At 44.7% G+C, this 24,639-nt stretch overlaps 1 protein-coding gene across 2 annotated transcripts in view; it reads right to left on the reverse strand.

Annotated features, from left to right (window-relative positions):
- LOC146176163 (phospholipid-transporting ATPase ABCA3-like) overlaps nucleotides 1-24,639 on the reverse strand; it is a 35,148-nt gene that overhangs the window by 4,742 nt on the left and 5,767 nt on the right. Inside the window, exons 6-19 of one of the 2 annotated variants that reach the window (XM_084582496.1) lie at nucleotides 22,565-22,719; nucleotides 21,827-21,982; nucleotides 19,730-19,902; nucleotides 18,339-18,549; nucleotides 16,959-17,124; nucleotides 15,810-16,069; nucleotides 14,905-15,104; nucleotides 10,194-10,518; nucleotides 7,616-7,763; nucleotides 5,173-5,298; nucleotides 2,333-2,590; nucleotides 1,621-1,849; nucleotides 606-633; nucleotides 318-461 (exon numbers count right to left, since the gene is read on the reverse strand). In XM_084582496.1, the coding sequence (XP_084438622.1) occupies nucleotides 318-461; nucleotides 606-633; nucleotides 1,621-1,849; nucleotides 2,333-2,590; nucleotides 5,173-5,298; nucleotides 7,616-7,763; nucleotides 10,194-10,518; nucleotides 14,905-15,104; nucleotides 15,810-16,069; nucleotides 16,959-17,124; nucleotides 18,339-18,549; nucleotides 19,730-19,902; nucleotides 21,827-21,982; nucleotides 22,565-22,719 (2,579 nt within the window). Of the gene's footprint in view, nucleotides 1-317; nucleotides 462-605; nucleotides 634-1,598; nucleotides 1,850-2,332; nucleotides 2,591-5,172; nucleotides 5,299-7,615; nucleotides 7,764-10,193; nucleotides 10,519-14,904; nucleotides 15,105-15,809; nucleotides 16,070-16,958; nucleotides 17,125-18,338; nucleotides 18,550-19,729; nucleotides 19,903-21,826; nucleotides 21,983-22,564; nucleotides 22,720-24,639 lie in introns of both variants that reach the window. The other variant, XM_084582495.1, reaches the window with a different exon arrangement.

Genomic DNA, 24,639 nt, shown 5'->3' on the forward strand with positions numbered 1-24,639 from the left:
TTGTTACTTCAGCGCTAAGTTAGAAAGGTGCAGTTGGGTTATAACCTTCCAGAATTAAGCTTGAAAGTGACACTTCATTTGTACCTTACCGTTCAACCGCTGGTATTTAATAAGTGAGAATATGCGGCCTTAAGTACTCTCGCTGCCTGCACAACGATTTAAAAGGCCGAAATGGCACACTGCAAGGTAACAATTTTGTGGGCTTCCGCCGAAGCAGACAGCATGGCAGGTATGATTTACTGGGCACCTAGGTGTAGTAGGCACTAAAGTAAAAAGTCTACTACTATTACAGAAGCCAGTAGAAAAGTTCCAAGCACCTGTAGCACGAGGTTAGGCTCCGTATGCCCGTACGTCTTGTGCAGCCGGTGAACGAGCATCAAAGGTCGTGTCTCGGCCGTTATCTGCCCACTCACCAAAGCGGCCACGAGCTGGTCTTCCATCATTACCTCCGTATCCTCCTGCTTTCTGACCTGTAAATAGGAGCCTCACTGTAACTTACATAAAAGACCGACAATCTTCTTATGCCCAAGTTACTCCCGAAAGTAAAAACAATTACATTTCTGCGGTCAACAATTTTTTTCCCTTGAAGAAAAGATGGCAGGAGCATTGTCTTCGAGTAAAAGCCCCTTGGAACTTCTTCAAGTGGCGTGCTGATGTTTTTTTCTTCACATATCAGCTGCTTTTGTTCGCTTTCCTGCTAAATTTCTCCCCCAATTTAGGTTAGCTTCATCAGTTTTCAGGTAGATGTGCCCAGGTTAGGTGGGATTCTGCTTTCATTCATCCTTGAAAACGCAACATAAATCTTGCAGCAAAATGGCTGCGAAATGCTATTTAACCACAAAGAAATTGCAGTGATTTTTAATTTTCCACAGTGCACTAAATGATCTAAACCTTGAGGTGGAAGAGGTGTCGTATATTGGTTAAAGTGTGCAATTCGGAACAGTGCCGACAAGTGCCTTGTCCTTGCATTTATATGCCTACCTCATTAGACTCGATCGTATCTTCTCGTATGCTTTATTTGCGCTTTTCTGATCAACCCTTGAGGTGAAAAACTAATTAGCAAAACTACGAGGACGTGTAATTAAAGCATGCAAGCACAGCACATCGGTATTCGTTCTTCTTGCTCTTAATTACTTAACTTATACTTCTCTTATTGTCCGCTAATTTTATATACCTTAATCCTTATATGTCCTTGCTAAACTTTTTATCCTTGATCAACTTTTGTCAGTGAAACTGATGAAAAACTTAGCTGAGCTCTTCCATTGTATCTTTCGTAGTTGTCCCCGCGTGCCTCTCGTCTTTATTTAGAATGAAATGCTTGGGAAAGAGGAAACTGCTGGGCATCTCCACGCCTTTCGCTGTTATGGCAAAACGTTAGAAAAATTGGACAACAATTTTACCGAGCATTTTCCTGCTGCAGAATTGAGCAGCAGGCCAAGACACTGTTCCTGTGATTTGGAATCAGTTTCGAGATCAACAGGTGGTGACTTCGTGATTTCGCCGGATAGGCACCGGTTTTCCCATGAACGCGAAAATCCCCTGGCCTTGTTCTCGGTTTTAATTATTCACAAGTTAAAAAACAGACAAGGAACGCGAACTCCCCGTACCTTTTCTCGCAACAGTGCGGGAACTGGCTTGGCGAGCGACCTTCCCCCGTCTTCTCCGTAAGCTTCCGGCTCGAGTGAGGTGAGTGCCTGATCCACCTTCCGAATCCAGCGCTCGACGAAAAGCAGCACCAAGAAAAGTACGGCGCCCTCAACCGACAAGGTGACCACCTCGTAGAAAGCAGAGTACGGGTGCATGTCGAACGGATGTATCAAGTATTCCATTCGGTCGGCGCTGCTGATATCTGAGAATTGTAAAACATTAAAGAAAACTCTAAAGAAAGCTAGACTTTTAAATACTGCAATTACTGATGCATGCGAGAATCAAAATGGTTCTTAGGATATCACGTCACAGCTATGGATGTCTCCCATTAAATTTTGCTGGGCAATTTTGTTAGTATTTGTGACTGTCACTTTTACAGTCCTTTTACCAGCGCACTCATGCCGTGGGTACCACCTTAGGGCCTCTCCCTCCCAACCCAGAAAATGAAAAGAATTTCGTTCTTTCCACTTTGCCACCTAAAAGCCGAAGTAGGTTGCTACCAACCGCAGCAGGTAGCCGGAATCATGTCCCCAAAGCCGCATCGTTTTAACGGATCGCGTTAAGTTCGGCACAGTGTCCGGCGTTGCCGGTGTTGTTTCCGAACAATCTCAGGCAATAGTTCCGCGGGCTGTAGTTAGCAGATCTAATAGATTTAATAAAGAGAGATATAGTCACGCGGACTCACGTTCGCAGCATCGCTGAAGTGACAGCCTTGCCTCGACGACTTTGCTCGTGCACTTGCTGTCGAGCTCGGCGCCCCCGATCTGGCAGATGCGGTTCTCGGCGGCTAACTGCAGGATCTTGGTCATGCCACGCGAGTACGAGCAGGAGGGCAGCAGCCGTACCACTTGCCTCGCAGTGCCGATGACCGCCGAGACAAAAACGCTGTTCACCTGGCTGGCGTAGTGCTCCATGAACACCTCGCCTAGGCAGCCCACGGACGCTGAACAAAAAGTTTAAATATTATGAGTCTTCCAAGGATCTTCTTTCTCGTGTACATACCATCGTCATCATCCCGCAGCGCCACCAGTGGCACGCGCCTCGGTTGTCCATCGGAATAAACGCCAGACACGGCATCCCTTGCCTTGCCGTCTTTCACAATATGCTTAAAACGCGCCACCGTTAGAAAGTGAGGCTCCTCTATTACCGCGGTTAAGGTTCTGTATCTGAGTCGTATCATAGATGATACGACCACACACAGACAAACGACGCAGTCCAAGCGCTCACTGTGCCACATCGGATGACCTTTTGGTGAGAAATGGGTTGTTCAAAACTAGGTTCTTAAACTTCTTAACAAGAACTGACTGACATTCCTTTGCCACGAACCCTCTTTACTAATACAGTTCAGAAGAGCGTGTTGTCGGGCTAGTTGGTTCTGCATAGTATATAAGAGAAATGCGCAACAACTTAGACAAGACACAGGAAGAAACGCATACAACAGTTCAAGAGCGCATGTGAACTGCTGTATGTGTTTCTTCCTGTGTCCTGTCTAAGTCGTTGCGCATTTCTCTTATATACTACTACTTTCTTTACTAACAATCGTTCTGAACAGAATTTCCGGTTTGTGGGTCTTGGCCGTAAAAAATGGTCTTAAGCTATTGCCTCTGCTGTTAGTGATGTCCCTGGCAAGCGTGCTCAGGTTTAATTTCTTACAAAACTCAATGAACTTAGCCTTAACTCGTACTTCTCTTTTCTTAAGCAGGACAAATTTCTTTGCTGCTTGCGCTTTCTCGCTGTAAATTTCATTCGATAAAACTACAAACCCACCCTCCTTATCGGCTTGAACAAGCATCAGGTTATTACTTTTGAAGAAAGTAACCACACAATTTAACACATTGTCGCTGCGCAAGTCCAGTCAAGTCCAGTCATGACAAACAAAGCGGCTGTGCTCCTCGTGATGCAGTCTGTTTTCAAGTATTCCATGCCCGCTACGATAGCTTTCCTATGCTTGTTGGCGATCTCCTCTTATAACGCCACGCCTACACACAGAAATGTATTTTTTTGTTTTGCTATAACCTAAGAAGCGTAGTGTTGGACGATGCCAGTCGGCCACATTAGACATTACAGTTGCATTCGTATGACGCTCACGGGAAACCTGTTTTTTAAGTAGGATGATCTCTATCCATGTACCGCAAATGGCGGCATCTACTCTTTCATTTGATTGTTAAACCGCATGATGCCAATTAAGCCTGGCTGTACTGATATCTCTCACCTACATAACGATTCTGGCCTGGCATCGTCCAATACTACGCTTCTTAGTTTATAGCAAAATAGAAAAATACATTTCTGTGTGTAGGCGGGGCGTTATAAGAGGAGATCGCCAACGAGCATAGGAAAGCCATCGTAGCGGGCATGGAATATTTGAAAACAGACTGCATCACGAGAAGGAGCACATCCGCATTGTTTGTCGTTGAAGTATATATTTAATTTTCCACTAATGCCTGGTGAAAAGTATATATTGTGATTTACTCGTTCACTGCCTGACCAGAGCCGGGGCTCCGGAAGCCTTGTCAGTAAAAACGACACGAGGTAAAAATATGGGGGACACACTAGATAGGTTTTCGAGGGTACGACGCTACGCAGTTAAAAACTCCCGTGAGCTACTCCTCTTACGGTTTAGTTTTAGCGTACACGACCTTCACTGCTCGCATAATCACAGATCCGTCAATGTGGCCTCGGTTGTCTCATACAAACGTATTAGTTCACAGTAGACAGCTACCACATTATGTGGAAAGATATCCGACACAGACAAAACCCCTCTGCAACAAAGCAGCATGCGGCGTAAGGCAGCGTGTCTGTGTCGTATTTCAAGTATGGCTTAGCTTCTTTGAGACAGAAAGGCGATATGTGGATGGAATAATAACTATTATTCGATCCCCATGCCATCTCTCTGTTTCAGAAGAGCTACTCGTGCTGGCAGCTCCTGAAACTTCGCTACGTCACGTGGTTTCGTGACATCACAAATCTGCCGACACACATAGCGGCCGGTCGTGCCATCTGCTAACGGTCACCTGTCGGAGGGGCAATACCGGCGTCAGATATTTTGTAGGATAGGGCCTTTAACGTTGTCACATCTGAGCATAATCCAGATAATCCATGCGAACTCGTTTTGTATTTATCAAATAACTCGACGATCTTGAACTTTTTTTTTCTTTACCAAAACTAAGCTAAGGTGGAATGGGGAATCGAATTCGGCTCCTTCTGAGCCACAACACAACTGATCAGAGGAAGTAACTATCAGGTTTCTCAACATTTTGCCTCAATCCAGTCGCGACACAGGTACCAATCAATTTATGAGTAAAAAAAAAGCAGGTTAAATTCTTTTCAAGATTTTCTGAAGAACAGCGCGACTTGGACAAGGACGGAAGGAAGACAACATGGACAGGCGCTAGTCCGCGTTGTCCGTGTTCAGCGCCTGTCCGCGTTGTCTTCCTTCCGTCCTTGTCCAAGTCGCGCTGTTCTTCAGAAAATGGCATACCAACTCGCCCAAGCATCAGTTCTAACATATTTTCAAGAGCTACTTACAGATGACGAACATTAGTATTGAGAGGGCAGTGAAGCCGGATCCCGGGTTGTCGAACAGAAAGGATGCGATGTATATGAAGGGCAAAGCGGCGTATCCGTGGAGGAGATTGAGCACGAATATTAGGCCTGGGGTACAGAGATAGAAACAAATAGGAGCATTTAAAAAAAAAATAAACTGGTCTTAACAACGCTCTTCACTTCAGTTTAATTTCGCAAGTGTTGTATTTCCTATTCGGAAATCTCGAAATTTAGAACAAGCTGAACTGTGTGAATTTCCGGAATTAGTTCAGTTCAGTTTTCAGTCGTGTCCGACTCTTCGTGACCCTATGGACCATGTCATGCCACACTTTCCGGTCTCTCACTATCTTCCTAACATCACATAACTTCATCTGCAGTGCCTCGAGGATGCCATCTAACCATCGCGTTCGCTGCATACCCCTTCTCCGGCGACCCTCAGCCTTTCCCAACATCAAATCTTTCTCCAGTGACTCCTCTCTTCTCATCAGATGACCAAAGTAGCTGAGTTTTAACTTTAGAATTTGACCCTCCAATGAGCAGTCAGGGTTTATGGTCGACAATATCGACTGATTTGATCTTCTGCCAGTCCTAAGAACTCTCAAGAGTCTTCGCCAGCCCCACAATTCAAACGCGTCAATTCTTCGGCGGTCAGCCTTTTTCACAGTCCAGCTCTCGCATCCATACATCACAACTGGAAAGACCATAGCACAAGTTATACGGATCTTGGTTGGCAGACTAATGTCTCTGCTCTTTACTAGGCGGTCAAGGCTAACCATTGCTCTCTTTCCCAGAAGCAGGCGTCTCCTAATTTCATGGCTGTAGTCTCCTTCCGAGGTAATCTTGGAGCCCAAAAAGAGAAAATCTGTCACAGACTCCACTTCTTGTCCATTGATGCTCCAGGACTTGATAGGGCAAGACGCCATGATTTTTGTCTTTTTAATGTTGAGCTTAAGCCCAAACTTCTCACTCTCTTCTTGTACGCGCATCAGAAGTCTCTTGAGTTCCACTTCACTTTCTGCCATTAAAGTGGTATCATCCGCATATCTAAGGTTGTTGATACATTTTCCAGCAATCTTCACTCCAGCTGAAGACTCGTCCAGACCGGCCTTCCTCATGATACACTCTGCATATAGGTTAAATAGGCAGGGCGACAATATGCAGCCTTGCCACACTCCTTTCTCAATCGGAAACCGATCAGTAAGACCATGCCCAGTTCTGACTGTGGCCTCTTGTCCTTCATACAGGTTCCTGAGGAGACAGACGAGGTGAATTGGAACTCCCATCTCTTGGAGAGCTTGCCACAATCTGTTGTGATCTACGCAGTCAAACGCTTTCGCATAATCAATAAAGCAGAAGTAGATGGGTTTCTGGAACTCTCATGCTTTTTCCATGATCCAGCGAAGGTTGGAAATTTGGTCTTTAGTTCCTCTGCCCTTGCGAAACCCAGCTTGCACGTCGAAGCTCCCGATCCACATACTGTTGCAGCCTTCCTTGGAGGATTTTCAACATCACCTTGCTAGCATGCGAAATAAGCGCGATCGTGCGGTAGTTGTAACAATCTTTGGCACTGCCTTTCTTTGAAATGGGGATGTAACTTACATCCCCATTTCAAAGAAAGGCAGTGCCAAAGAGAAGGTCAGTGGCAGTGGAGGAGGTCAGTGACTGACCTCCTCCAATCCTGTGGCCACTGCAGGGTTGTCCAAATCTTCTGACATAATGTATGCAGAATGTTAACAGCGTCACGGTTGAGATTTTGAAGCAACTCAGCTGTAATGCCATCAATTCCGCTAGCTTTGTTCTTAGCAAGGCTGGCTAAGGCCCATTCAACTTCACTCTTCAGGATGCCCGGCTCGAGATCAGTAATCACAACCGTCTTATGTTGGGTTTGCACATTCGGGTCCTTCTTGTACAGTTCTTCTGTGTATTCCTGCCACCTCTTCTTTATCTCTGAGGCTTCAGTGAGGTCCCTGCCTCGTTTGTCCTTTATCACGCCCAGCTTAGCACAGAAGCTTCCTTTGATATCTTTGATTGTCTTATACAGAGCTCTTGTGTTCCTTAATTGGCTGTTGTCCTTAACTGCTTGGCACTGTATGTTCAGGAAGGCATTAACTGACCCTTGTTTCAACAGCAGTATGAATGTGCAATGCTGCATGCCTCGCCTGATACATGCCTCACCTAAACGAACACTGAGTGCAAATCAAGGTTGTCTGAGTCGATATACTGCGGATTATTTATGGCAAGGATATCACTCTCACTGCAGAACGAGTTCTACAACGTAAGTAAAAAAAAAAAAAAACGAAATGCAGCTTATCGGAGAGCGAAACTGACTTTCCGCCCGCGGGGACTGCACTGGTCTCAATCATTACCTCTGTGCATGGTATAGTTCTTTGTGATATGCACTAGACAGAGGGAAGACGGCACTTACGGAAGTCTGTGCCTGCAAGCCCTTCGAAGAATGCCAGTGGAGGTAGAACCATAAGCGCTGTGCCCATGTAGAAGAGGAAGTCAAAGATAAAGTTGAGCGTCCAATACAGCCCAATGCTCATGCCGGTCAGGAGGTGCAAGTGCTTCACCTGCATAAGACCAGAAGCCCTTCAGTGCTTTCAGTGCAAGACTGGACGCGTCACCACCAAGATAGGAACATAGTTACACCCCCAAAAGTGTACCCTTTCCCTTACTTGTATAACAATCACCACTGATCTAACATATCTTCCACTATAGCACACTTAGGACAGCCGCATCCAGGATCACAATTCGCAGATTTCGGTCAAATGAACACATACTGCACGTTTTGAATGCGCGGTACGGATTAACGTTCAGTAATCTCAGGCCACAATGTCACTAGCTGATCCCATGTCACGATCTCACACAATCAGGCAGCGATTTCATTGCCAACATGCCCGCCGTTACAACGGCGTACTTCCTGTAGGAATCGGCATTTGCGCATATTGCTAAGCCCTGGCTACTGTCGAAAGATGTGCCACTTTCTAAGTTCGATATGCACTCATTGCACGTACTCGACTCGGTGTCTCGCTTCATCACTACGCTGCTAGAGCTTAACTGCAGCGAAGAGTGGCATGTAAGCCGAGAGTCTCTATGCCTTGAAACTATGCAGTTTTCCCAATGTCAGATGGCTGATTTTAAAACAGAACATCTTCGGTGTCAAATCGGTCGTTTCGAATTTCCCTCCTATGCGATTTCACTCCCTTTTTCTGCCGGCGTACGTGCTAGAGAACAGCGATGTAATTGAGCGTTCGGAATAAGTAAGTCAGAACACGCGAAGAGTGTATGTGCGAAGGCGCTGTCGGTGCACCTTGAGTACTATCCCGCCTTGTGGATTACATTGATATCAGACGCATCTGATTGCGTTTTTGTACTTACGCCAAGCTGGCTGCTTAACGAAGCACGAGGGCTGATATTAGATGAAAATGGGCCATTAAATACTATGAACGTCAGGATTGCGCACGACATGCATTTGCTGGGCAGGAAGAAAGCATTACTGCAAAATCATTAATATACAGGAATGTGTTCTATGTTTTAACTTTCAGGGTCGGTGAGCTTTATTAACTAAACTTACAAGTATTAATTGGTCCTCTAAAAAACATTCAAGTTGAGTGCGAGCGCATAATGCAGCTTTGTCAGAAATGTTATGCGCATTGCAAACTCAATAAGACCGACATGAGAAGTCATTCTAGAAACTTTCATTTATATTTCGAGCTAAATCGATCCTAGGCCATTGGATTATATTTGCTTGCAACCATGAACGCATTTGCGAACGGATCGAAGCAACACAAATCAGGGCCTAGTATTGGAACTGTGTTGGCAATAGTCTGCATCGTACGTAGCAGTATTTTATTGCCATCATGCTCCAGTACTGGGCCGACTGCATGTGCTGCTCGAGAACCTGGCAACGAGTGCATATCGCAACCAATGGTAAGCCACGGCGTGTGGCGATTTGCGTTGGAACGCCAACAGGGAGACTGCGCTTCGAAGCGATTTCTACAACTTACTACTCGCTGTCTCGTCTAGCGATGCCGTTACGGTAACGTCAGTTATATAACACAATGGATAATTGATAACGGCTATCTAATCTAATCTAAAAGAGTATCTAATCAAATCCCTAGAAGCTATTCAAAACCGTGCCGCACGTTTTCCCATGATTACAGCCGCCATACCAGCGTGACTAACATCAAGTTGTCCTTATCACTCACAAGTTTACAATCACGTCGGGATATCGCGCTTATCTGCTTGCTACATAAACTAATCTACAGTCACCATGCATCAACAGTGCCACTTACTAGACTGACTCGCAATAATAATATAAGTTTCCAACGTCTATTCGGCCGAACACATGCATTTAACTTCTCTGCCTTGCCACGGGCTATAAAGGGTTGGAATGGTCTTCCCGAACGCATCGCTAACATATCTGACCCACTAAAATTAAAAAACGAATTGAGTACCTTTTTGCAGTCAGAATAACTTTTTTATATTGCGTTCACTGTGTGCAGGTTGATTTCGTCCAATGCCGCTAACTATTGTGTAATGTCATAATCCTCGGTTTATTACTTCCCATGTATGCTCTAATACTTATTTGCAGTTCTAGCCCTGTATTACTGTTAACTTTTGTATTTTAAACTATATACCATTGTTTCTTTTGATACACTGTAACCCCTCCCCCTCACACAATGTTCCATGTTTGGAACCTGTGAGGTATTTGTATAAATAAATAAATAAATAAATAAATAAATAAATAAATAAATAAATAAATAAATAAATAAATAAATAAATAAATAAATAAATAAATAAATAAATTAATAAATAAATAAATAAATAAATAAATAAATAAATAAATAAATAAATAAATAAATAAATAAATAAATAAATATTGAATACTGCTCTCGAGTCGAGCTTCTAAGTGCAAACAAAAGTTACTTAAAATATGCAGCTTCTAAACACATCTTAAAAGTACTAATGTAGTAATCTTTCGTTATCCTAAATCTTACCTGCAGCGCCCTCTCGGCGATGGGGAAGAGGACGAAGTTACTGCACATGAAGCTCGAGACCAGCGGGAAAAATACGGAGCGAAGCACTTTGGGCAGGAGCTCCCGATACGTGTTCTGGCTCTGGATGTCCTCGATTTCCTCTTCAGATTCGGCTCCGGTGCCGCGAAGAACGTTGCCGTGTCCTTTGGCCCGGGTTGGAGCCGTGACGTCAAATGAGAACTTCGCGTCGGCCATTCCGGTGATGTTCCGAAGCCGGGCATCATTGTACAAGCTCATTGTGAGCAGGGCGGTATGCTGGATCTGGCCGTTGTACCAGAGCACATTTCTGCAAATGTGAGTGGGTTTCATATCACAGCGATTTTGTGTGCGACTCAAGCAAGTTATAGCACGATGCAACTTGCTCAAAAAGAGACGAAGAAGAAATGCGGTGGTCAAATTCACTCAGATTCATATAGTACGCCAAAGGTAGTAGTCCGAACGGTTTTTTGTACATACGCGTACAGTGTCGTCTACGTTCACGGTGAATACGCGAAGCAGTAGTTACTCTCTTCGGAGCATGTCGAAGCAAATTCTAGTTGGCATTTAGGGACCTAGAGGTGGCACTTCGCGTGGCCTGCCACCTAGCTTCACTTTTTGCCTATAAGGCGCAATAGCACTTTGAAGAGAGCGGCGTACTCGCGTGCTCACTCTAAATGTGCAGAACTCTGTACATTCTTGCACTTTTTCTTTAAGTTTTATTTTACTTTTCTGATCGTGAATTTGGCGATTCACTGCTTGACACACGGTCGCGGGATCAGATGCCGTTTATGAAAGCCACTTTCTCATGGAGGAGAATGGCAAAAGTCACCTATGGCGTTCGCTATCAGTGCGAGAAATCCTGGGCATCTGCAAACAAAGTGGAGCTTTGTTAAGTGCCCTTTGTCATAGTCTCAACGATGTATTGGCTTGGTTTATGCGGTTTAACGTTCCAAAGCTACTCATTCCAATGATCCCTAAATAATGTTCTGGGGGTATCGCGACATGACATGCCGCGGTTTCCAGTCAGCTTGTTTGGCGACTGCTGTTAATAAATTAATGTGTTATGTATTAAAAAGGATCAGGCATTTTGACGTATGCCGCAGAGGAGGTATCGAAATAATTTCGATGCCCTGAATTTCATTAAGGAGCGCTCAGGTTGGCCAATACCTCTGCAATGTCCTAGAAGTCGTATGGAGGCTTCGCAGCTCTTAGAGATATTCGTCTAACTGGTTCTTTCCAGATGACGACATCGATCATAAAGAAATCGCTGAGGCTAGTTTATACAGGATTTGCCACTATAAAGTACGGCATTTTTCCTTTCTGCTAGAGTACTGAGGTATGCAAAGAGTAGCCCGCTTCTAGCTATAACACGGTAATTTCTTGCGAAGAAACACTGCGTGCGATACAGGCGCATGTCGAAGCAAAGTGATACAGGCACAAAGGGACCCGGAGGCGGTGTTGAGCATGGTATGCCACTTTGCTTTACTGCATAGCCGGGTCGGATGTAATGACGCTTTGAAAGCAATGACCATGTTATAGCTAGAAGTGGATGACGCTGTACATATTTCGCGATTTTTTAACTACACGACTGAGGTGTAAAAGTGCCGCAGCTATGGACACTCTTGAATTAACCATACCGGCGCTGTTGGCGGTGTATCCAGGCACACGTATTTGAGCTGATGATTTCTACCCAAACCAAGGGCATTTAATGCTTTAATACTTGAACAAGTGTTAGCGAAATAGAGTTAAAGAATTTTTCTTCAGAAATTGCGGTATCTGCGATGTCTTTTTTGTAAGCAGTTGGAGAGAAGAGTAACGAGTACAGCTCGGGAAGGTGGCATGACCAGGTACTAATTATTCACCGGTATCTGTGTCATCACGGACCACGTGACATGGTCGAGTTAACAGGAGCTTCCAACTCGGACATTTTCAGGAGGACGGTGAGATTGATATCCAACTCAAGACCCTTGGATCCAAAACTACTCCATAGATCACGTTCGAATAGCTTTGTTAAAGCAACGCTGTACATCTAGTTCACACAGTGTTGCACATAATTGCCTCCATTATGATGGCGTGCGAGCAAGTTTAGGATAACAGAGGGAGAAATTAAAGAACAAGTAATCGAGAGTAGCGAAATGCACGCATGACAGCGGCGTCCGCAAGGGGAGCTGTGGACAAGAGAAATTTTATTGTTGCGTCACAAGAGTAAAGGCAGAGAACTTGTCTCACAATGTTTTTGTTACATTTATGCACTGGTAAAAAAGCCACTGTCCCAGAACAATAAAAACGCTAAGGGCTATTGAATGTAGCGTGCCCTAACATTCTCCAAAGTTAATTATTTAGTAAAGACATTATTAACTGAATTTTTAACTAACGCTTTAAAGACAAAAGCACCAGTTGAGAAGTTGTGGACCGTATTAATAAAATGTTTGCGTCAAGGCACCATTTAAGTAAAATAGTTTGCTTTCCATGGCCTTAAATAGACAAATCACGGGGTTAAAACCTCCCGCAGGATAGCGCAGCTGCTTCAGCGTCCAAAGGCTTATATTCGAAAACAATATCCCCTTTAGTTTGGAGCGCTTTCTCCTGTGGTGCTATGGGTGTGCACTGGGTGAACGATACGTGGCAGTAGCTGGTCACAGGATATATTGCTTTTATGGTCTGCTAATAGCTACGCGTAAGCGGCATTTAGTTTGCTAAAGACGATTTAATGGAGTCCAAGTAAACCAAACATAGCAGGGGGAGGCAAGAAGCTAGTCTGGTGGAAAGAGATCAGGCAATTTGCGGGAATTAGGTCACCGCACAGGACCTAAGGATCAGGCTGATTGGACGGATATGCCACAAGCATTTGCTAATAGGAGTACTCATGCTGAGCATAATGATGTTTCTTGTTCTGGAGAAACGGAATGGGTGGACGCATAATAGGCGCACAGAAGAAAAGACATCGGACACGCGCCGTCTCACAACGTACACTGCGGCATATCTTTAAATACATAAGAGGTTCTTGCCGTAATTTACGCCATCGTCAGTATTGCGCCAAATTAAATACGCGCACAAAAACCTTCGTTATCGCACAACAAGAACTATACTGTTATCACATATTATCCCACGGAATAAACATGTGGCAAAAAGTTATGATGCTTATTAAACTAACTCTTTCCGAGCCCTTAAGATTAGGTGCTACATTAGTCCCCTTGTGCCAAGAAAAATAGACAAAGTTGATCATGGTTCCCATACCTGCAAAGTAAAACACAGAATGAAGTTTGTACAGACCCCGCCGGAGTGACGCAGTGGTTACGGCGCTCGACTACTGTTCCCACGGCTGCACGATCGAATCCCGGCCTCGGCGGCAGCTTTTCGATGGATGCGAAAAGCAAGGCGCCCGTGTGCTGTGCTATTCAGTGCACGTTAAAGAAACCCAGGTGGTCGAAATTTCCGGAGTCCTTCACTACGGCGTCTCTCATAGCCCGAGTCGCTTTGGGACGTTAAACCCCACAAGCCAAGTTTGTACAATGCGAGTCTGGGGTTGTCTTCGAGATAGTGCGGACTAGTTATTATATACATCGGGCAGACCGGGTGCTCTCTTAACATCCGTCTTAGAGAACTTAAGAACGATACCTATTCTGGTGTAGCTCAGCACGACCATGAGTGCAGAAATTACTGACCTTTATTACAGGAAACGAACCTTTTGTTTCGTCTCCCGCAGTCACGGCAGAGAGGTGATGAAAGATTTTGACATTAATCCTTATGTTAACTGTGCGAGCCCACCTTCGCCATAACAAAAAAGGGTATCTCCCGAATCTTAATATTTGTTTTGCATTTTTCTTTGTGCACTAGAAATGGTTAGCATTACGTTCGCCTTTCTTTAAGCAAACACGCTCTTTCTGATAAACTAGTTCAGTGACGGCGCGCGTCCTGCGTCCTCCTTTTTCTGTGCGCCGGTTACGTTTGCTTTCATATTTTGATTATGTACATTCTCAAAGTAAGGCACGTTTCTGCCTTACTGAACTCTTTTGAAGCGCTAAAACTTTTGAATTGACGCTTTGTTCCTGGCATGAATAAAAAACACATAAGCCTGGTATGACAAAAAAAATTACAGGACTGCGCTTAGAAAGCCACTTTACAGTAGTTTCCACTGACTGCATTGTCGTCATCTCTACTACCATCATCATAAACTAAATGCACCGTCATTATCATCGCTGCTGTCACCATTATCATTGTCACTGACTGCATCGTGCTTGTAATCACTACTGTAATGCACACGATAGAGAAGGAGAGTAACGATCGATTTTTCATGGCCCCGGCGAGGCTTAGTGATTTGCGCGCTTGGCTGTGGATAAGTGGGTTAGTGGTTCGATTCCCGGTTATTTGCACACTTAGACATTTCTTTCTTAACTGTTAGTTCGGGCGAACGTTTCCTGCGAACATTTCCTACGAACATTTCCTGCGAACATTTCCTGCGAACATTTCCTGCGAACATTTCCTGCGAACATTTCCTGCGGACAGTTCCGCAGCCCACAAGCCTAGAAAGGCTTTCGCCATAAAACGTAGCGCAGGCTAGAGCACGTTACTCTCAGAAGTGTTGCTTGCTTCTCTGGGCTAGGCTTCTCCTGTTATGAGAGTTTCGTTACCATTGGCTAGGACAACCGGAAAAACGTCGGGATGCCAATGCATGCACAAGGGAAAGACTCACCCGGATGCTACTGTCAACTGGAAGCCGAAGTGGGTTTGAAAGACGTATTTGAAGAGTTTCCGTCTTGCATAGTTCAGGAGACCTTCTATGACGTTCACTGACGCCTGTTTATGAATGATGAAGTATTGGCGCGTATTAGCAATCATCGGAAGCAGGTAACGCTTCCGAAACTCGTCCTCGGTGTCGCCAATCTCGAAGCCCTGTGAGAACGCAATGAAGGGAATGAGCGAAGTTTTTATGCTTCTCTATGCGCGGCATCATTGAGAAAAGCATATGCAGGAATACAACTGGATAATATAATTTGCATTCTCAAAACGCAAGGATCTCTGTTAGGTCTGAGGACAAACGCTGCGTGATCTTGGTGTCCGGAGCCAGATACTGGAACCACAGTTGACGCGACAACTTCAATTGTGGTATAGTATGAGCCTGCTATGAGCACGGACAAAATATATGGCGCTCATACCAATTAGTGTTTTCACCATATCGTTGGCCAATCATAGCGTGACAGGACGTGTTCTCTCAAAGTGCCCATTAGGTTTTATGAGTTCAGATTCATATGTAGGTGGCATTTATCGCATAAAAAAAATATGCGATCACTGGAAGGGACAAATCTTAGGGCAACTTCTCTGCGTTCAGGTAAACGGACTTTTGACATTCAGGAAAAGACGTCCCCTGATCTAAACAGTGGATTGCGCACTAAGGCGACCCACCCACGCCTTGCTTCATTCCATATTTTTCTTTCTCTGTGTTGTTATTGGGCGCTGACTTGAATATGTTCAACCTGTCGCCATGACCTGAAGACGCGTACACGACTTTTCAACGCAGAGTACTAAATTTAGTATGGTCTCATCTCACTTCCCACGAGGCTTATTTAAATCGTGCCGCGATCAGACATCCGTACTTACCACGGCAAGTTCGACCACTTCCGGGAAGGTGTACCTAAGCGTGTTGTGAATGTTCACCATTTCCCGAATGCTGCCGCGCAGGGCCCAGAACTCCAGCAGGAAGAGGAGCGACAGCAGGCAGGCCGGCAGCACCCAGCTGAATAGTGGCATACGCCGCTCGCGGTAGGCGTGGATGGTGCGCTTAACGAACACGGCGCGTACGCGATCAGCGAGCGACGCCTCCGCGCACCTTGTGGTTGCCACAAATTTCACCATGGGCGCTGCGTATATCCAGCAATGGCGACGAATTAGGCTTAGAAATTGCAAACTTTCGCGAACGCTCCGTATACTGTTCCCTGAAGTCCGCGCGTTGCCCTTACGAAATACTGCAATAACTATACAAACTACACATGACGACAGCGTGTAACATCCTACACATCAATTGGAAGCGGAAAACGTGAGGCGCACACTGCAGGTCTACGTAGAAAACACGCGGATAGTTTACAGGTTTCTCTTTATTCCCACGCCGACTTCGCGCTCTTATATGATGCCGTAAGCGTGGATTCCGTTCAAGAGCGACGTTTATACCTGCTTGGGCAGTGTTAAGCACTAAAACACGTGCGCTTTCTTTCCCACGTAATGTTTTCCCTTGAGCATAGGGTTGATCATGTAGTTAAAAAAAGCCTTGCAGAATACTGCAATTGTTACCAATGCAACGCAATTCTTGGAATCTTCGTGGCACCGACGACCTGGCGTTCCAACAAGAAAAAAAAGCCCTTCTGCAGATTTTATCGAAACTTATTCAATAATTTTAATTCATCTGCTTTCTCGACATTTCATTCATGTTCCTTGCCCAGTAGGTGAAATTATCATTGGTGATTCCTTTACTAAATGAAACTGTGCTACTTCCTGAACGGCTCCGTGGGAATTTTGCTTATTGTCAACATGTGCACGAAAACATGATAAGGAGGGCGCTTGGGCTAAGAGCAAGGTTAGGTGAGCGGGGCAGCCATTGCTTATTTGGGTTGTTAATACTAATAACGACCGCACTAAGATTTTTAAAGCAATAATACCGAGAGGAATAGGAATATCACCAAAACAACGGCAGTGAGGTCATACTTGCGCACTTCATCTAAGCAGCATAGTAAAGGGCTACCTAGCAGACCTCACACATTGCCTCCATAGCCGTGGCGTTGTCCTCAAGCCCCTTCGGAGCGTTGCCGTGTTGGCGGTGAACATGTTGATCTTCACCAACGCGGACAAGGACGTCTTCCAGCGAAGTCACTGTCACGCCAACCGACTCGATGCCCAGTTCTGTAGTGCGATTTTCTATGTCCTGCGCGCCGCAACGTGGAAGTTAAGAATTATTATGCTCTGGTGTTTCCAGACCTGTGCACCGTAATTTCAATACTTCAATGTTGGAAGCACCGCCAACCGCTGGCTATCTAATGATAGAAACGTCGAAGGGCGTTGTTGAATGAAGCTGCATTATCACCTAATTCAGCAGACTCGAATTCGCCTTGAAACCTTATAAATTGGTCCCGCCGGGGTGGTACAGTGGTAAGACGCCCGACCATTGTGCCGGAGTTCCCGGGTTCGAACCCGATCACGGAGGCTGCGTTTCGATGGAGGCGAAACGAAGTGGCGTCCGTGTGCTGTACGATGTCAGCGCACGTTAAAGATCCCCAAGTGGTCGAAATCGCTCCGTAGTCCTCCACCACGCCCCGCTTTCTCTTTCCACTTTCACTCGCATCTTCCACCCTTCCTTTAAGGCGCGGTTCAGGTGTCCACAGAACAAGTGTGACAGATACTGCGCCTTTCCCTTCCTGTGAATCAATTATTATTATTATTAATATTATAACCTTATAAATCACCAAAGAAAAAAAAATTTGAGGTAGAGCCATGAAGATAGTGAATAGCGCATATCGATAACAGTAGTTAAGAACGGTTTTGATATCCCTTATAGAAGGCGTTCTCTGTAGCAGGCCTGCAAAGTTGAATCATTTCTGGATAGGGCCGTGCGCATTAAAAATTACGAGGACTTTAGCGAATAAAGTGGTGAAAGGCGAAAGCCTAAGTGCCGCATTTTGCTACGCAACAGACACAAATGAGTAAAAAGTAACTTATTAGTAATTAACTGATTAGTAATTAAGTACGTAATTATTTGCTTATACAGTTAGTGTCATTAATTAGTTAGGTAATGAATTAACTAGTCATTGATTGGTAAAAAATATGTAATTAGTGATTAGCATTGATTAACATATGGCCATATAAGCCACGCATTCACGCATACTGTGGTGCTACTCTGTGATTGGTCGAGACATCTATGACGTCATCCCGCCTCGGCCAATCGGAATGCCGCAAAAGCGGGGCACATTTTGACCACGACAGCATGAGCTAGGCTTTCGCCTTAATAACAGGAATGTAGCAATACTTGCCAACTTCGAGTGCACGATGGTTCAAACCAGATTTGTCTACACTAAGGATTCCTCTTCACATCCCCCAGCCCATGGCAGAAGAAAAAGAAATAGAACTCTACGAAGCAGGCACCTTGAACATAGATATGATGACCCTGGTCGCGATGATCTGGCCAAGGAGGAAGACTGCCTCGTTTTTCGAGTCGCTCTGCACGCGCGCCTTCGAAGCGTATTTGCGCAGCAGATTCTCGATGGCCGACACGTTGCAGTTCGGCATCTTGTTGATCTGCATCCGATAGCCGGTGCTGAAGCGCTGCTTGAGAAACGTCGGTGAACCGCAACACCTGCAGGCGATATTTTTCGCTCGATAAATGAACGGCGCGTGTGTGGCCCAAGCGATTGCGATTCTTAATTTATTCTCCTTGACGTTTGCTTGATGCCCTGAAATACTAACATGCGAAATTTCGTTTTAAGCCGACAGGGTCTCATATTACGAAACACAAAATGATGGCTACAATCGTGTTTTTTTACGAATGCGAAGGCTATCTTCAATTCGCTGTTGGGAACACGACTTTACATTCATAACATTTCTTTAACATAGAGAGCGCATCTTGTTCAAACCCCATTGAATAAAGAGCTGCCAACTTTGCAGTATTTGTTCCCTCATCAGTAATATTCTCACTCACTGCACTTCCTTTTATTCAGCTATTGAGCAGTTAAACGCAGTGAAAAGAGGGTGCTCCTTATGGCATACATATCAAGAAAGCCAGCAGTCACCGAAACTAAGGAAAGCAAACCAATATTTCCATTTCTATCTTTTACATGCAGTGTTGATCATCCACACTCGTCCTGCGGCATCTTGTTTTATCCTGGCCTTTCTAGTCTAAAACCATCTAGGCCTACATTGCTAGCACTGTACTCGTGCGCAACTTTCTGCACCCCGAAAGCTAGGAACGAAAGTGCAGGAGAATAATCTTTACCCTCTCCGTTTGAAGTGTGTTGTTCACTGCTTGTATTAGGGGTTGCAGACTGAAGTGAGGCGGTGCGGGGTAGCTAGTTCTATACAAGGTATGGCACTTCTCACGGGACAGAGACAGATCTGCTTTTGCCTCTTCTGCAGAGCCACCACAGGGATCTTAATTTAAAGGAAATTTACCTTAATTTACACCTTACACCTTAATTTAAAGGAAAATAGAAGTACTCCCACATGCTTCCCATGGTTTCGGAGTGTGTTGACTTCCTTCACCAAGGTAATAATATATTTGTACAACTGAGTCGGGGCATAACGCGCTAGGCACCTTCATTACTACGAGCTACTACAACGCATACGCACTAAATGAAACTATATAGTTCGTATGAGAGCTACTCGTTTAGAAAATCATACATTGCATTTTCACTTCCCCACCTACCTCGGCATGCCCTATGCGCCGCCCATCCATACGTTGTATATTGTATACTACATCCTAAACCTAATAAGTTACGCAGATGCAGCGCGGAACCCCATAAGAGTCCCCCTCGCTATACCTAATGCTCCCATTGGCCAGGATGGCGATCCGGTCTCCCAGCACATCCGCTTCGTCCAGGTTGTGTGTGGTGAGCAAGACGCACGTGTTCCGCCGTAGCTTCAGCAGTAGCTCCCACAGTTCGTGGCGGCTGTCGGCGTCCATGCTGGTCGTGGGCTCGTCCAGAATCACCACCTGGTGTATCGGGAACGCGTGGTACAATACTTCAAGGCAGCAGCTAAGTTGCTTTAGTAGACACGTGTGAAAATTCCTTGCTCTGCGCGTGACCACTGCCGACCTCAATTATAGGAACCTACGTTCCCTACAATACATTCGCTGCGCTAGGCTTATTCTCGTTATTTTTAATTTTAAGCACATTTTCTTCGCGTTGTTTAGGCTGTGCATGACTGGGCTCGCTGTGTACTAACGTTTCAGGAGCAGGGGTCCTCTCAGTGAGCATGTGGCGGAACGTGTTGAAGATGTTCAAGTGTACGCGCCGGAGCTTCTGGAAACACAGCGAGCGCTTACATCTAACGATAACAGGAGCCCATATTATGCATAATTATGCATAATTATGCAAAATTTTCAAATGCGTAATTATCGGCCGTCACAACGTCCCTAGAGACAGTGTACTATCATAGGATTGGCGAAGGATAGTTTCTCTCAAACCTCAGTTTATAATCTATTGTCCAGCGAAAATCAGCTGAGTAACAGCCATTATTTGCAGTACATTTAAAAAGTGTTCGTGATCACACTCACTAGTAGGGTTGCTCTCTCGTTTTTTATTTTCAATAAATAAATAAATTACTCAACCAATCAATAAATCAATCGATCAATCGTTTTTATTTTTTCGCATGTTGTGAAAATGATCTATGGTGAATCTGCATACTACAACTCGCGATGTCGCTCGCTCGCTTAACCGTGTTGGCAGCATTTGCAGTATAAATCAGAAATGCACTCAAGAAATGCACTTCATGCATAGTTTTCAATCTAACAACTATTACAAATCGGAGTCAGGAGTCACATGTCAACTATGTCCCATTCGCCGCCTTAAAACGACTCCTATTCCTCAGAAAACACCTCCGTCAAGCTCCGCTTTCAACAAAACAACTTGCATATAACGCTTTTGTTCGATCTGTTCTAGAATATGCGACTGTCGCTTGGTTTTCCTACATGAAATGTATCATAAGCAAATTAGAATCCATCCAAAGAAAGGCAGTCGGGTTTGTGTTTAACAGGTGCAGTTATACTGACTCATCGACTCAACTACTAAACGACGCCGGCATTCTCACTCTGGATAATAAAGCCAAACTTGCACGTCTAAACCTTAATTGCTGCGCAACCAACTTAATCTTGATAAAACTAAGTACATCATGACCTCAGAACCTCAGAGGCGAGACCGACTGGGCATAAACATACTCAAACACTAAAAGAATACTCTTTCTGCGCCGACTACCTGAAATATTCCTTTTTCCCCTTGCAGTAAGAGAGTGGAATAACCGTAATGACATCACTAGTTGTACATCACTCGATACGTTTGCAAGACTTGTTGAAAATCACCTCCTGTCACGATCACATTTTTCAAATGCCATCCTAAGTAACTTCGTGTTTATTGCTGCATTTTTCGGTCATATCATTGTTTCTACGCGATGCTATGTGGGCCATGCCTAACCCATCAGTGAGATCATGTTAGTCAGGCTTTGGTGATCTTCTGTGTATAACTGTGTATTAAAGTGTGGCACAGTATTCCCATAGGTTCACTTTTTGAAACCCTTTAAAGAGTACGCATTCCTCATCTGATATTTTAGCCCTGTAGTGCTTTTCGGAACACCTGATATGCTTCGTATTAAATGCCCTTCCTGTTAAAATTCCTAGTAGATTGACAATATGTATGAATAAAATAAAGAACAAAAATCATCCGCCGTAGTTATAACACTAACAGTGTCGCATATTGCTTGCCAAAGAGGTGAAGTAGCCAGCCATACTCGTACTATGATATTAAACGTAAATTTCTTGTTGGAGTTCTCGCACAAGTTTCCAGTTAGCGCAGAAAACAATCTGTATCCGCAGCTGGTGTTCACAGAGTTCGTGGGAGGATCATTGTTGGATCAAGTCCCACCTTGGGTGTGCCTACGATGGCGAGCGCAGTGCAGAGTCGGCGTTGGAGGCCAGCCGAAAGCTCAACGGCCAGCTGCGTGCGGAAATCCACGAGGCTGGCGTCGTTCAGCAGCGTCCACACTTCGTTCCGCGCCTTGTCCAAGCGGACACCCCTAACCTGGAACGACAAGATGTCGTTTGAGGCAATTCGATGAGTGCCACTCAAATTTAGAAAATATTTGTTAACTTAACATTTTTTTTTTTACATTTTGCTTACCATCACGATAGCAATCAATATTATCCGCTAATTTACCCTAGGCAGGCTTCAAATTCTTGCTGCCAATTTTATAACAGGCCTCATTGGTTTTCTATAGCGGTCCAAATGAACTTCCAGCTTCTTTTACAAGTAGTGAAGCGTGCGGACAAAATGCACTGTGTTGCCACTGGCACAATACCTAAAAAATGCTGATTTAGCCTCGAAACATGACCAATAAATAGATCGCCACGTACAGTTTTCTTCATGTCGCTGTACGATTTGCATATGTCTCTTTCCTGCACTGCCGTAGCATTAATGAATCAAATCACAGCATCCATGGGGCAATTCGCGCTTCGAGGCTAGCGTAAAGAGTCAGTAAAGCGGCTTGAAACTTTATCCCTCGGTTTTCTTGTGCATCTTCAACCAGCGCAACGGATTAACAAGCACCAAGTCACCAAAAATAGCTAGCAGGTTTTGGTAGTACAAGACGTGGAGAGCTCATACGATGGCGAAAAACATGAGGTGCTCTTCGACAGTGAGGTCCTCGAAGAAGACGTTGTACTGGGCGCAGTAGCCCATGTTGCGCCGCGCGTCACGGGTGCAGGTCTCAACGTTGTAGCCGCCAACAAGCACTCTTCCCGAGCTGGCTGGCACAAAACCTTGGAGAAACAAATGCAAAGATATACCTGATGTCAAAGCGTCAACTGTCATCCCAATCAAGGTCTACGATATTGTTAATTAAGACACGCGTTTTAGCAGGCCCGGAAACCTCAGGACCGCTCGCATGGTGTGAACTTTCCATTTCGCTATACGGATCCCTTTTTTATTAAATACATGGCAAGAGTGCCCAGAACGTTGCATGCAGGGAGTCATTGTTGAAGTGAAAGCTTCACTACGCAATGTATCAGCCAAGATTAACCTGGCAGGCCGCTTGACCTTCAACGAGCAAGAGGTCACAGTGTGGCTATATGGCTTAACATGCATGGTACCACCTACGGTGCACCCCAACTTGACCTTTGACCTTGATCTCCGACATTTGACGGAAGATACAGCATCACGTGTTCTATTTTGTAGCTGACAGCATCCTCAGCTCCACGTCAGCAAATTAATGGCTGCAAAACCATGTATGCCCATGTCTAAACCTAAGCCTAAGAAAAGCAAAACAAAGCTTTTTCTTCGTCTAACTAGGTTTTTCAGGATATTTTTTTTTTAATTTTTAAGAAGGGCATGGAAAATTTGTTAATTTATTCCTACAAAGCTGGTGGTTGCAGTGAACACCACTCGTGTCGGGATTACTCATTCTGGCAGCTATGCTGGCGGCCTTACTGCTTTTGCGTTATGCTGCCCCATTCGTGAAGTAAGTGGCTTGATGTGACTTGTCCGTTTACACTGTTCATCACAATGCCATAAAGCTACTGAGTAGATAGGCACATGTTCGCAATGGCTGTCACTTCTAGACTGCTGGAAAAGTGTTACATATGTAATAGAGTAACGAACCGCAAATTGAACTAAGAGAAGCCCATGCCGTTCGCAAGGTGTATGGTGCGATAATGACACAAACAACAGGGCGCAAGCAACACATGATTCTCTGGCATATACAGAGAGATGTAGCCTCAGTTTACGGATTTTTCTGGGAAGACAAGATATCTTCTTGGATAGATCGAATCAGCTTATAAAAGGACGTGGCGATTTAATGCTGTTGTAAAATACTTTTCACCTACTTTTCATCACATTTCACATTAGCATCGTCAGTAGTACTACTGATGCTGCCCGGTGGCGATGGGGAAACATTAGCTGCCTAAAACATTTTTTCTATAGCGCCTTACGGGCTGAATTTTGTCGAGGAATGGAATTGATGGGTTGCTAGCACCGAAAAAAAAAAAAGAGAGTAGGGCAAGCGAATCTCCAATTAACTTGAGAACAACTAATTCTTCGGATGCGGCAACTACAGTCGTTTCCAGTAAGGTAGGCAGTATATACGAATGTTTATATATGCTATTCAACGCGTGCGTTTTAAAATCCTAAAGTGGGCTGGAAGTGTAAACACACGCTGTCGCAAGCCGTGGTTAATGAATGTAGGTCAGTGCCGGTGGCGCGCTTTACAAAGGAGACGCTATCGCGCGAACAAGCTCATCATCTTGTGTCATTTCTGGAACAACGAAACAAAATATAGGATATCTGTGAATGTTCTGAGCATCGAGATAACGTTAGAAGGCGGTGAAATACGCGAGTGAAGAACAGGCTGTTAAGGCCACAAACAATAAATGCGAATAACCCATGTTTGAGCGTAAACATTGGCTGGGAATTGGTTCAGGAAAAATTCACCTAACACGAGCTGGCTACATTTTTTCTTAACGCCATGATTTCTGTTCATGCTCAAACATCGACTGAATCTCGCAAGTCATAAACTTCTGCAATCTCTCTCTCCTAAAAAAAAATAATAATAAAAGGGCCGAACAATCGATGGACCGAATGTATGAAACCTACAGCATCGTTCATTGGCTGGACATCGAGTCATAAACACTTATTTCCAAACCTTAGTTTGAGTAAGATTTCGATGCATCAATTGATTTCTGAGT

Source organism: Amblyomma maculatum, chromosome 10, assembly GCF_055883805.1.
Source record: "Amblyomma maculatum isolate TAMU_Amacu chromosome 10, ASM5588380v1, whole genome shotgun sequence".
NCBI lineage: Eukaryota > Metazoa > Arthropoda > Arachnida > Ixodida > Ixodidae > Amblyomma > Amblyomma maculatum.